Source organism: Engraulis encrasicolus, chromosome 22 (assembly GCF_034702125.1).
Source record: "Engraulis encrasicolus isolate BLACKSEA-1 chromosome 22, IST_EnEncr_1.0, whole genome shotgun sequence".
NCBI lineage: Eukaryota > Metazoa > Chordata > Actinopteri > Clupeiformes > Engraulidae > Engraulis > Engraulis encrasicolus.
Genome location: NC_085878.1, coordinates 27,570,941 through 27,585,434, shown reverse-complemented (window position 1 = coordinate 27,585,434; position 14,494 = coordinate 27,570,941). Strand labels below are relative to the sequence as shown.

General features: G+C 44.6%; 1 protein-coding gene across 4 annotated transcripts in view; it reads left to right on the top strand.

Moving 5' to 3' along the window:
* The window catches only part of dennd2b (DENN domain containing 2B), a 107,157-nt gene extending 94,509 nt beyond the window's left edge, over positions 1-12,648 (top strand). For 3 of the 4 annotated variants that reach the window (XM_063188490.1, XM_063188487.1, XM_063188488.1), the window contains 6 exons: positions 3,997-4,174; positions 8,420-8,461; positions 8,627-8,738; positions 9,559-9,798; positions 10,958-11,044; positions 11,603-12,648. In XM_063188490.1, coding sequence (XP_063044560.1) covers positions 3,997-4,174; positions 8,420-8,461; positions 8,627-8,738; positions 9,559-9,798; positions 10,958-11,044; positions 11,603-11,637 — 694 coding nt within the window. In that variant the 3' untranslated portion in view covers positions 11,638-12,648. Of the gene's footprint in view, positions 1-2,669; positions 2,812-3,996; positions 4,175-8,419; positions 8,462-8,626; positions 8,739-9,558; positions 9,799-10,957; positions 11,045-11,602 lie in introns of those variants that run through there. The other variant, XM_063188491.1, reaches the window with a different exon arrangement.
* Positions 12,649-14,494: the final 1,846 nt, after the last annotated feature.

Below are 14,494 nucleotides of genomic sequence, written 5' to 3'. Positions count from 1 at the left end.
GGACCACCTGTCAACTGAATTGACAGGCTTGTCCACCCCTACAATTATGAAGCACTTTAATTTCAGATGGAGACTAATTTTTTTTTCTATGAAACACAGGCCTCTCTTGTGTTTGATAATAAAGACATGGACATAAATTCTACTCAGTATTGATTTAACACTTGTCAGCTTTCCAGAAAGCTCCATTCATCATGAGTGTTATTCAATTATAACGGAGATGGAGGAGGCACCCTCTGAGCTATGCTTGTACTCTGACAGCGGTGGTGACACATGCACACACAAACATATACACACACACACACACACACACACACACACACACACACACACACACACACACACACACACACACACACACACACACACAGACACAGACACACACACACACACACACACACACACACACACACACACACACACACTACCCCTCACACACGCATACACACACACACACAGACACACGCACACACACAGGCACACACTCATTACTGTGCCCTCACACAAGCATACAAAAACACACACACACACACTAACACACACAAGCACACACACACACACACACACACACACACACACACACACACACACACACACACACACACACACACACACACACACACACACACACACACACACACACACACACACACTAACACACACAAGCACACACACACACACACACACACACACACACACACACACACACACACACACACACACACACACACACACTACTGTGTCCCCGCTGTAAGACAAAGGGGCTCATTATGGCGGTGAGTGATGTAGCGCCATGTTTGTCCCCAGACCCAGATGTCGCGTGTCAGATGACGGGACGCGGCTCGTCTCTCACTGAGGCAGAGACTGAGAGCTCTATTCTTCAACAGCAAACAGAGCCGTCTGGGAATAAACAAGGAAACTCTTCCCTGCATCCCTCCCTCTCTCCCTCCCTACCCCTTGTCACATCGGTTTGTTTTGCTTGTTTGTTTAGATTTGAATATATTTTTATAGTCATTACAGATGTATAAATAAATAGAATAACCGATAATAAAGAGAGAGAGAGAGAGAGAGAGAGAGAGAGAGAGAGAGAGAGAGAGAGAGAGAGAGAGAGAGAGAGAGAGAGAGAGAGAGAGAGAGAGAGAGAGAGAGAGAGAGAGAGAGCATGTGAGATAATGTGTGGCGGTAGTACTCAAGATATACTTTTACTGTAATGTTCATTTATGTGTATAATGTATTTGTATATTTATGTAAGCTGACAGACACCTTAATTTCCTTCGGGATTAATAAAAGTACTCTACTCTACTCTACTACTCTACTCTAAAATGTGACATCTGAATGTTAAGTCCATGGGCTGATTTTCATCAAAGGACAAATATCCCTCACAGAAGTAATAGCATATTTGGTCAACTCTTTTCACTTGTGTGAACCACTTTAAAAGGTGCCCAACATGGGAAAAAACGGTTTCGTAACAAACTGTCTGCACACTTAAGATCCTTTTCAGAACTTTAATGCCCAAGCTTTCAGTCCACCGACCTTCCTCAGGGTAAACTTTATTCCACACTGTTAAGTATGTTATTGTCAGTGAAAGTATGTGCATGCACATGCATAGCCTTTGTGAGCAGTGCACAGGGCGACGACCGAGCTGCAGGGCCCCAGCTGTTGAAAGGGGGTGCCAAAACCACAAAAACCTCCAATATTGCTCTGAGGAGTCATACATATGGACATAGCTAATCATACATATGTACTCTGCATTTTTAACCACCACCACCGCCGCCTTTTTTTGTTTCTTTCTGCGGCATTCTTTTCACTTGTGTGTGTGTACTGAGCTGTATTCTGTTGGCGCTAGCTGGTCAGCCATCTGTCTGTTTCTGTTTCATGCTTATCTCTTCCGTGCCCAGCCCAGCTGTGGGGCAAGCAGTCAGTGGTGGCTCTCTCCTCTACGTATTCTCCTATTCTCTCTGGAAGTTGGTTTGCATTCACACTCCCTCTGTCTATAAGAAATTGTTTATTTTCCAGAGTAGCTCAGGAATAAAAACTTTTAAAACATTTTATTTAGTAAAGCGCCGAAAGACCAATGTTTGTTTGCCTCATCTTCACCAGAGTATAAAGAAATCTTGTTTTTTTCTAGCCCCCTCTATACTGTAAAACATTGCAAGCCAGTTAAACTTACAAACGTAAGTTGCCCTGCTCCCTTAAGTTTGTAATTTCACTCAACTTGTAATTTAACTCAACTTGAGCTTATACTGTATTTGTATCAACTCTCAAGTTGAGTTAATTAACAAACTTTAAGCAGCAGGTCAACTTACTTTTATAAGTTTAACTGGCTTGCAATGTTTTTACGAGCTATCTCTTTGTGTCCATCTCTCCAGCACTCTGCCCAGCTGTGTACATGCAGGTGTGCCTCTCCTCAACCCATTCTCCTGCCCTTTATATTGGTCCCTGCAATTTCCTTTGCATTAACACCCCCTCCTTCTATACATGAAAGGGGTTAGCGTAGGAGCATCACCGGGGTGAGTTTCTCAAAAGAGAAGTTGTTAGCCTGTTAGCAACTTCGGTAGTTGCCAATGAGAAAATGCATTGAAAACAGCAAAGTAGCTACTGTAGTTAGCAACTTTGGTTTTGAGAAATTCACCCCAGATGTGAAAAGATTTTTTGTCTCTCTCTCTTTACAGCACCCTGTCCAGCTGTGTGCTTGCAGTGGTGGTGCTGCCCTACCTATTCTCCTTCATCCCTATGTATTGGAACAGCATGCATTAAGGGGCTACACCCCTGTTCTCCGCGTGTCTCTCCTTTCAGTACCCTGTCCAGCTGTGTGCATGCGGTGGTGGCTCTGCTCTACCCCTTCTCCAAGCAGTACCCCTGTGCATTAAAAAAACTCCCGCACATTGACCATTCCGCTGTTTTCTTTTGCTAGATGGTCAATGTGCAGGGTTTTTTTTTCAAATTGTCTGCTGAGTGACTGCTGCGTGCATCTCAGACGCACCTGCCAGCTGAGTTTAGCGTAGTATACCTGTATTTACAGTCCCCTGTTTTCTCTGTGTCTCTCCCTGTACAGCACCCTGTCCAGCTGTGTGCATGCCGTGGTGGCGCTGCTCTACCCCTTGTCCTGACACGTACATGTATGGAATAGCGGACGACGAGGTGTCCCGATATCAAGGGAAATAATGGACGAGGCGGAGCGTTCTAAACAGCCCGACGACGCAGCCGAAGGGCTGTTCGCTTCGCCAAGTCCATTTTCCCTTGATATCGGGACACCTCGAAGGCCGCTATTCCGCTTATCACCCGGTTACCAGCATTTAAGTATTAATTTATTAATTTATTAATAAGTTGATCTAAGGCTTCGTGAGAAAGTAGATTCACCACTGCGCTTGGTACGTTGCTATGGGCACCACTTCCTAATCTAGTGAGACGCGCATCTATCGGAGGCATAGCCTAAGGATGCGCGCAGAATATTGGGGTGACTTGACAACCAAATGCGATAGAATTGACGACTGGGTTTTTCACTTGACAACGAGATGCAATAGAATTAGTAACGGGGTCTTGACTAGACAACCAGATGCGATAGAACTAACGACGCGGTCTTGACTAGACAACCAGATGCGATAGAACTAGTAACGGCACTTCGCCAGAAAGTTAGAAAAGAAGCAAGTTGGACGCCCGCACGCCCGCATGACATCATAGGTGTCCTGCTACCGGGGAATAAAGGACACCTGCTCAGCCAATCAGAAGACGTTCCGTCTGCTCACTGGGTGATAAACCTCTATTTACAGTCTTCTCCTGACACTATACCTGTATTAACAGTGCCTTGTTCTCCTTGTGTCTCTCCCTATACAGCACCCTGTCCAGCTGTGTGCATGCGGTGGTGGCACTGCTCTACCCCTTCTCCTAGCAGAAAAAACTCCTGCACATTGACCATTCCGCTGTTTTCTGCCAGCTGAGTTTAACATAATATACCTGTATTAACAGTGCCTTGTTCTCCTTGTGTCTCTCCCTATACAGCACCCTGTCCAGCTGTGTGCATGCGGTGGTGGCACTGCTCTACCCCTTCTCCTGGCAGCACACCTTCATCCCCGTGCTGCCCTCCTCCATGGTGGACATCGTCTGCTGCCCCACGCCCTTCCTGGTGGGCCTCCTCTCCAGCTCCCTGCCCAAACTCAAGGAGCTGCCCGTGGAGGAGGTGAGCGTTACTCTGTGTGTGTGTGTGTGTGTGTGTGTGTGTGTGTGTGTGTGTGTGTGTGTGTGTGTGTGTGTGTGTGTGTGTGTGTGTGTGTGTGTGTGTGTATGTGTGTGTGTGTGTGAGAGAGAGAGAGAGAGAGAGAGAGAGAGAGAGAGAGAGAGAGGGAGACGACAAGTGTGAGTGTGTGCACGCATGCCAGCTGCACTGTGCGTCCACTGACTTGAGTCAAATATTTAGCCATGGAGGAAGTGATCTATTCTTGAGTTCACAGAGGGCTTTGGACTAATATTTAACTTTTCCAGTATTTTTAAATTCATAACAGCTGCCTTTTATAATATCATGAAGTTGGACATAGTGAAATAGACGGCTTAAGATTAATCCATGAAGAAAATGTCAATGGAATTTTAAGATTTGAAGGGTGTATTCATGGCATCTTTTTGAGTCCTGTGCCTCTATTCCACTGCCGGTTTTCTGGTAGGCCCACCGCTCGACACAGCGTGACTCGGCCGCCACTTTTTGCTCCATGATTGAGCAGTGTCGTGCCTATGCGAAAAGCAAAAAGTGTCGGTCGAGTCACGAAAAGAGGCACTGCTGTCTACGTAGCCCCATCCAACTGACATGTTGGAATAGACAGACAGTACGGCAACAGACAAAATGACAATATTCAAAGGATTCCTCAGAACTCCTCATCTAAGATGTCACATAGGCAAATGTCTGAAGGAGCCGACACAAGAAATATTACAGCAGGTATTCTCAGAAGCTCATTTCCCTGTTTGACCGCAGTCCTCCGCTGAGGCAGATGAAATGTGACGAGCACTGGGCCAAGTTGTGTGAAAAATCAGGAGATGTGCGCTGTGAGGGCGCAAGAGCCTGTGGCACACACACACACACCTCACACCTCACACACACACACACACACACACACACACACACACACACACACACACACACACACACACACACACACACACACACAGGGCCTGGGACACCCAGTCTATGGCCAGGGCCAGATTAAGATGCCCTGGGGCCCCCAGCTGGTCAGAGGGGCTCTGCTTTTGTGTATGACTCCCCCCAAGACTCGGGATTTACTGTTACCGCATGAGGCCATTCCACAAATGAACGGCTCCGTTACAAAATCGTTTTTTTGGGGGGGGGTCAAATCGCAACTTTTCGTCGCAGAATGTTTTGTTTCCTGCCCTCTAATTTTCAATTCGCAAAATGTAAACACGAACATAAAAGAAGACAAACTATGGTGAGCCCATTCCTTCTAAACTGCAGTAGACACAGCAAGTTAAACAGTGTACGCTAGTGTTTACGTCCATTCCCAGACTCCCTGCAGTCAGAGGACTGACTGAAATAGTCAGAAAACAATGGAGGAGTAATCAGTGTGTGGAGGCAGTCTGCCTATTGCATTATTGTATGTGTGTGTGTGTGTGTGTGTGTGTGTGTGTGTGTGTGTGTGTGTGTGTGTGTGTGTGTGTGTGTGTGTGTGTGTGTGTGTGTGTGTGTGTGTGTGTGTGTGTGTGTGTGTGTGTGTGTGTGTGTGTGTGTGCGTTGGGTATGCTGTGTGTGTGTGTGTGTGTGTGTGTGTGTGTGTGTGTGTGTGTGTGTGTGTGTGTGTGTTTGTGTATGTTTGTGTGTGTGTGTGTGTGTGTGTGTGTGTGTGTGTGTGTGTGTGTGTGTGTGTGTGTGTGTGTGTGTGGACTACTCTGTTCCCTGTTCCTCGAATTTCCAGCATGAACTGTTTGAGGTCAGCCAAACTGAAAGGCTACCATTACACATCCATAGACACACTCACATGCACGGATGCTCGCACGCACGCACACACGCATGCATGCACACACACACACACAGTCTCTCTCACTCTCTCTTTCTCTCTCTCTCTGTTTCCCTCTGTCTCGTTCTCCCTCACACACACATACACACTCATGAACATGCACAAACATTCACGCACACACACACACACACACACACACACACACACACACACACACACACACACACACACACACACACACACACACACACACACACACACACACACACACACACACACACACACACACACAGGCGCTCCTCAGTGTGTTGTTGGATGAGCTGTGCCCTGACTTGCGGAGTACTGCGAGGACAGGACATTGACCCCGTGTTTGTGTCGTGTCGGGGTATTTGTGTCCGAGAGCACGAGCGAGGGGAGTGAGGGGTGACTCCTCTGTCACATAGCACCTCCTGCACTCCCTGGAACTTTTTCCATGGGTGGTAACGAACACGTCTTGAGCACCAAGACGAATCGCTCGCCCTGTGTGATTGTGCGCACAGGAAATGTCTTGTTGGTGTTCTTTGGCTCTAGCTCCACGCAGTAGTTGTAATGCTATAGACTGCTGAGCCAGCTAGCGTGTCTGAGAAAGAGAGGGTAAGGGTGCTTATAGAAGCGTGTTTATATGTCCCTGCGTTCCCTTTCGTGCGCTTTTTTTGTCTCGATGTGTGTGTGTGTGTGTGTGTGTGTGTGTGTGTGTGTGTGTGTGTGTGTGTGTGTGTGTGTGTGTGTGTGTGTGTGTGTGTGTGTGTGTGTGTGTGTGTGTGTGTGTGTGAGTAAATGTGTGTGAATGTCATCGTGTGTCCTGTGTACATGTTTGCTGTCAGGTCAATGCCAGCCAGGCCACAGCAGTATGAACTCTGTAGTCTCCGCTGTGGCCTTGGCACTCTGGAGAGCAGTTTGGCAGCCGAGGTCGTTAGTTCCCTTTATAAAAAAAACAGCCTCTCAGCAGAAGCTGTGCTAAAACGGGGGGTCGGGGGGCAAGCAGGGCTGTTTCACCTGGGCCAAGGGCCCTCCCATGTTGTTGGTGGACATTGGTAGGACACATGGGGGCCCTATCAGTGTGTTTCCCTGGGGCCCAGGTTACATTTGTTCCGCCACTGCCTCTCTGCCTCCAAGCCTATCGCCCATAAATGCTGCAGTAAAGTCAGAGCTAGTCAGGGACAAAATTCCTGACCGGGCATCTTCGGCTTTGTGTATGCCTCTCACGCATATGCAGGATTTTTTTTTTTTTACTATATCATGATTGGCTCAGTTCACTGTTTATATGAGACGATGACCTAGTAGGACACCACCTGCACTACATTACATTACATTACATTACATTACATTGCATTTGGCAGACGCTTTATAACCAAAGCAAATAACAAACGAGGACATAAGCATGGCCAGCATCACTAGCACTACGGTACCACTACCACCCTAAGAAAAGAAAAAAACAGCAGTGCCTCCTTGAGGACTGTTGTCCCATTGTGGGAAATGCCCTGTATGCCAGATGACCAGTCCAGCCCTGAGTAAAGCCTGACAGGATCAGTGGCTTGTCGGGGGCTGCCAGAGTTAAATGCTTGCCATTTTTAACACAGTGTTTTAATGGCCTGTCAACAAACATCTGGTACAAATATTTATCCCGCTTATGTTGAGGCTGGGTTTTTTTTCTATTGAAGAAAAAAAATGGTCTTGCCTAAGTGGCCCTCGTTTATTGAGAAGCTGTATGATCAGATGATCTCTAAATCAAATGACCGTGTGAAAATAGGAATGACAATGATGGCTAGTTTAGAATTGGCACAAAACGTAATTTCAGCAGATGCTTTTTGTTGCAGATTTCCTTGTTGATGGCCTGTTGTATTGGCCTGTTAATGGTGCAGGTTTTATAAGCTGTTCTGCGTTCAGAGAATCTCAACTGAAGTGATGTGATATGAAATAGTTTTCATGTTTGTTGGTCCCACAAGTTGGAAGCTGAATTGTCTCCCTCATAGAGAACTATAATATGGAGGCATTCCGCTCTTTTAGACCTACTGTGTGGCATTAGAGCCTATGGATGGGGACTATGAGAACCAATGACACCTTGTTAGTTAGTTAAAACATTATTTTAAGATTCAAATGAAAGAAAAAAACAAGTATGTGTTGCTGACTGTAGACTGTTCCACCACTGGAACGATGTAATAGTCACTGAAAAATGACTATCATAGTACTACACCACTATAACAGTGCACAGGGCCTTTAGTAATACATTACAACTTGGTCATTGGCATTCTGGTAACAGCTTATGTAGAACAGCGGCCGTGTCTTAAAGGGTTAATAAAGTGGCTAGAGAAAGGTTTCACTATTCTCCTGCCTTGTCATCCTGTTATCGGTTCAGTGACTTTCCAATAGAGATGTTGTCATCATCCATGTTCAACAGCTGTTTTCTGTGTTTCTTGTTTTCCCCTCAGGCTCTGATGGTGGACCTGGGCACAGACCGTTTCATCAAGCAGGTACAGCAGTTGTTTTTTTTCTGTTTTTAATCATACGAGCCAACCACGAAGAGAGACTAATTCAGTTCCTCTAGACACTGCTATCAGACCACACAGACTTATCAGTGTTGTTATGGCCTAAAAACAAAACACGCCGTCTCCCTTCTGTCCTTGGCTTTTGCACAGATGGATGACGAGGCCTCTCTCCTACCAAGGAAACTGCAGTCTGCATTAGAACTGGCTTTAGAACAAAGGAATGACATCATCAACCAGGACTCTGACAGCGAATCGGATGATGGTAATGCATGTTATTTGCTTTGCCTTTTTTTTCTCTCTTTCAAAGGACGGCTCAAAATAGAAAAGAGAAGGATTTGTTCCTGTGGGAAGAATGCATGTGAAACAAAACTGTTTGATGTCTGTACACGGGTATGCAAAAAAAATGTCACAATAGCGGGTGCAGTGTAATGTTACAAGTATGTTGTTACATTAAAATTTCAAGATGAAGAGCCTCTGAAGTCCAACCACCCACTCTTAGTGAAATTCCCTCTGTTGTTGTATCCAAGGCTGATTATGTAACAATAAGACGCCTGAAGTTTGAAATCTTGAACTTAATATTGCCCATATAGACATATATTTTAGTTTGTACTGTTTTAACTAAATACAGGCAAAACTGAAATCAGGCAATGTGCTAAAATTACAAGCAGGCCCTTTCTATTGCCGTTCACCCTACCAAGCAGATTGTTAATCTCTTCCAGAACCACCTGTCTGATCTCTCCCTTCCCCTTGGTCTCCCACAATGCATCCTGGTGTCTGATCTCTCTTCCCAGAATGCAACTCCCTGAGCATCCGGGTGTCTGATCTCTCTTCCCAGAATGCAACTCCCTGAGCATCCTGGTGTCTGATCTCTCTTCCCAGAATGCAACTCCCTGAGCATCCGGGTGTCTGATCTCTCTTCCCCTCTCCTCACTTTTTTCCCTCTTTTTCCCAGAATGTTGCTCCCCGAACACCCTAATGTCTGATCTACCCTCTCCTTTCTTTTTATTACCAAGAACGCAACTCCCTGAACAGCCTGGTCTCTGATCTCTCCTGAGTCTGATCTCTCCTCCTTTTCTTCCCAGAATGCAACTCCCTGAACAGCCTGGTGTCGGAGGCGTTCATCCGCTTCTTCCTGGAGGCGATCGGCCACTACTCGCTTTTCATGACGCAGGGCGAGCGTGGCGAGCGCGTCTTCCAGCGCGAGGCCTTCCGTAAGTCGGTGGCCTCCAAGAGTATCCGCCGCTTCCTGGGCGTCTTCATGGAGTCCCAGATGTTCGCCGGCTTCATCCAGGACCGCGAGCTCCGCAAGTGCAGAGCCAAAGGTAGAAGAGAGCATCTAAGCATTCTTAAAAAGTCCTTAATCTCCTAGCAGTACGTATATCGACAAAAAAACCCCTTAAATCTTCTCATGCATGAATGGATGAAGCAGCGTATCTCTACACACACACACACACACACACACACACACACACACACACACACACACACACACACACACACACACACACACACACACACACACACACACACACACACACACACACTCTAGCGCGCACACACACACACACACACACACACACACACACACACACACACACACACACACACACACACACACACACACACACACACACACACACACACACACACACACACACACACCAGTTCTTGTCATCATCACCTTTTAAGTGTTTACTGAAAAGTAATGCTTTAAAGTATGCATAAAGACTATTAAATATTCTACGTCTCTATTATACTACTAAAACTCCACACTAATTTCCAAGCTCCGCATGCCAAGGAACACACACACACACCCATCAGTTCCCAGTCGCCCCCACCCTTCAGGAAACTGCTCACCCAGCGCAGGAAGTGCAAGTAGTAGATAGGGGGTATAACACACCACAAAGCTTTCCAATCACAACACACTGACCAACACCAAAAACACCATAGTGCTATACCACATACTGCTTTGCCCTCACCACACAGAAGAACACCACACATACCACAATAGTTTCTTATAACTACACACGTTCACAAGAGTGCCTGTATGATCTGTTACTGTAATCCTGAACTTTAAAAACTTCTTCTTCAACTCTACTATGATCATAATCATCTCTACAAGTCCCTGTCTGTTGGCCAGCAGTGACATCTAGTGGCCACAGTGTGCAATAGCAGCAGTGCAATGTTCAGCGCCTCCTGCTGACAAAAGTCAGACCCTCCAACCAGTTTTTCCAAACAATACAAACAGCTGTATAGAGTTTCACTTTGTTTCTGCATGACTGCTGTGGGCTTGTGGTTACATCTTTTATTACAAGCCTCTCTCTCTCTTTCTGTGTGTGTGTGTGTGTGTGTGTGTGTGTGTGTGTGTGTGTGTGTGTGTGTGTGTGTGTGTGTGTGTGTGTGTGTGTGTGTGTGTGTGTGTGTGTGTGTGTGTGTGTGTGTGTGTGTGTGTGTGTGCATGCATGTGTGTATATCACATAGGTCTGTTCGAGCAGAGAGTGGAGCAGTATTTGGAGGAGCTGCCGGACACGGAACAGAGCGGAGTCAATAAGTTCCTCAACAGATTAGGTAAGACTGAGGCGCCGTGTTGAACTGCAGAGTGGCATGCAGGCATGTCCAGAACTCTGGTTTAGCCATGTGGTCTTATTATTATTATTACTATTATTAATATTAATATTGTTATTATTATTACATTATTATTTACGGTATTGCTGCCAATTTAGAGGACTAGTCCACTGGTTCTCAAAGTGTGGTCCAGGGACCCCTAGTGGTCTACTGTGCATTGCCATGGGAGCAAGGGAAGAGCAGTAGGCCCACATTTAAGAAAAATGGCCCACTTTTGCATTGAAATGATCATATAGTGGTTGCTGTAAATTGTGGTGCGACAATGAGGGGCTAGCCTACTTGGCCATTTTTCTGCTCCACTAGGGTTCCCCAGCCCAAAAAAGTTTGATAATCCCTTGACTAGGCTACAGTACTGTAGTTGGCTGTGGTGGATGATTAACCCTGAGAGAATGTGCCATCTTGATGTTTGTATATGTGAGTTCATGTAAACTGTATGTGTACACATTTCCCTTGTAATCACAAATCAAGAGACTTACTCTGTTTTCTTTTCTGGTTTCCTAGGGAACAAAATGAAGTTTCTCCACAAAAAGAACTGAAGGGGGACAATGTGCTGAAACCAAAAAAAAGAGGAAGAGACAAAAGACAGAGAAAAAAAGATGCTTCATTACTGCTTCTGAGGAACTGAAGGATCATGAATCAGACTGCTGCAAATTGTTTAAATGTTCATTTGCTGCAGGGCTTCATCACTGTATCTATGTACAAATAAAACTGACAGACTATGTTGTCAAAGTAAGCGCTATACCCTACTAATGCAGGGCCAAATGAATTACTTGACATGAGTAGCAGTAATGGTCTGGTAAAACTGATAGGCTACTTTGCATGTTAGATGCCAGTAGTTTCCAACCGTGAGTTTACACTCTGTGTCTAATCAGATCCTGTTACTATAATGTTTTCTTCTATCAGATCACAGCAAGTGCTATTGGCAGTCTCTGTACATATCCCACTGTTAAACAGGCTGTGATGAACGTCAGTGTAGCGTGTGTGTGTGTGTGTGTTTGTGTTCTTCTAGGTACCGTGTTCACAAACTAGCGTTGTAGTAAGGACGATGGTACTGAGTGAGCGCAGTTACATGCAAGGAATATTCCGATTTTAAATGAATGGTGACAGAATTCAGTTTGCTCATGATTCATGTGATTCGTGTAAACTCTTTATTCATTCCGAATGTGGCTGTGCTTTGGGAATATTCCGGTTCCAGAACACTGTTTCACACATGTAAACAGAACATTCCAGAACTTGTCTGAAACGGAATACTCTGTGCATGTAACTGCGCTTAGTGACTGTGCATTATTATTATTATTATTATTTTGTTTCTTAAATAACCACTGACGGAAAGTCTTGTATGTGCGTGTGTGGAACGGGTGTACAGATGTCAAGGAATAGTTTTGTATTTAACGTTAGGGGTTAACCTTTCTTGGAAAGAAAATGTTGAAAGAAGATTCCTCTTTAGAGGTTTTTTTTGTACATGCATTAACATATGAAGAAAAAAATATTGCGCAGACCTTTCAAAGCTTTGTAAAATGTTTCAAAATAAAGGCCTCCTAAATTGTCATTGTTTCATCATTTCGTGCAGCCAGATGAGAAACAAAAAACAGTAGGGTGGCACGTTTCACTTATTTTCCCCTTCTCCACTACTGTTAGTTTAAATTTGCCAGATACCTGAAAATCCTGTGACCCTGATTGGTTCTATTGCATTTTGTTTTGGGAGCAGGGCTATTCGTAGATCCTCCAGACCGTTGTGTGAGCTCATGAAACTGAACAGAAATACACAAGGGTCTGGCGAAAATCAGGCTATCGGTATAATACAGAATAATATAGTAATGTAATATAATAATATAGAATCTATACCAAGATCATTTTACGGTCTTTATACAACTTATTATAACACCAAGACCTCTGTGGGAAATGCATTTATGCTGTTAATACTGTATGCATACGCCTAACCCTCCTTGATCTTCTCTGCTTTCATGCTACACTGAAAAACTTGGCCTTCAGTCACTGGCTGCTCGGGGAGACTGCCGTTTGCCTTTGCCAAGTACTGTACGCCTTACCTCCAGTGGCACGCTGTAATGGACATTGAAAAGTTAACTACCATAGAACTTACTACAATACTATGACATAACACAGGGCCTTTAGTAATGCACTATGACTTGGTCATTGCCATTCTGCTAACGGCAAATTTATAACGCCATGTGTTAACGAGTTAAAGGTGGACTGTGTAGGATGGTGGCTAGAGAAGGTATTGCAACTATGCTGCTGATTGAAACTGTGCTGCCTATCTTCATGAATATTTACTAAGTAATAAACTGATATTTTTCAGTATGACCAAAGTCCAGTAAGTTTTGCTGCTAAAAATGTCATGAATTTGAATACAGTCCTTGGAATTTGATGATGGCAAGTATTCATGAAAAGGGTGACATTTGTCAATGGGCAATGTAAGAGTATTAGTAGTAGTAGAGTAACTTTATTGATCCCCAGTGGGAAATTCAGGTATCCAGTAGCTTACATAAATACACAAATACACAAATGCCCACATGGACATTTCAAGACAGTCAGGGAGGGGAAAATAAAATAAAATAGTAGAGATAATAAATGTAAAAAAGGTAATTGTGCAAAAAGACATTCTGTGAGTTGGGATAGAAATAGACCATATTACTTCTACTTAGTACAACTCTGCTCCAATGGCTATGGCACTGTACCGCTATGCAGGGGACCTGGGTTCGATTCTGGCCCCTGGTAATTTCCCAATTCTTCTCCATCTCTCTCTCCCACTTGCTTCCACGCTCTCAAACTGTCCTGTCTAGTTAAAGGATAAAAAAATCTCTAAGCAATATGAAATTGTTTCAGTCTTTGGTCTCCCTACAGGTATGAAGACCAAGAGATGCTCCTCTCCTCCAAAATGGTGTTATGTCATTAAAGCCCATGAAGGATAACAAAGAAAAAAAATACAAAGTCACAAAGCAAATTTAAAGGGGTTTTTCACCCAATTATAAGATGAAACAAAACTGACATTTCAGTAAGACTACTTTAAGGCTGAAATTTATGTAGATTTATTTAATCACCTTATTTACCTCCGGTATCAATAAAGTACTACGCCTCAACTACTACTTAAACACTGTTCTTCCATAAAGCCCTATGCGGTCATTGTTCCAGGAAGTAACTGGTCGGGAAGGATCTTGCCTTATCAACCATTTATTATTTTAACAGCACCTGAAACAGTACTTGGGGCATACAGGTATTACAGCATCAATGATGGGGACTGGACCATCAGGTTTCTTATAGACACAGGGCTGCTCGCTGACTAGGGTGCAGAGCTTGCTCCGTTTGATAGATAGGACTTTGGTGTTTGGAATTTGATATTTCTCTTCAGGTGGTAATGTCTCATAGTCAAAGTAA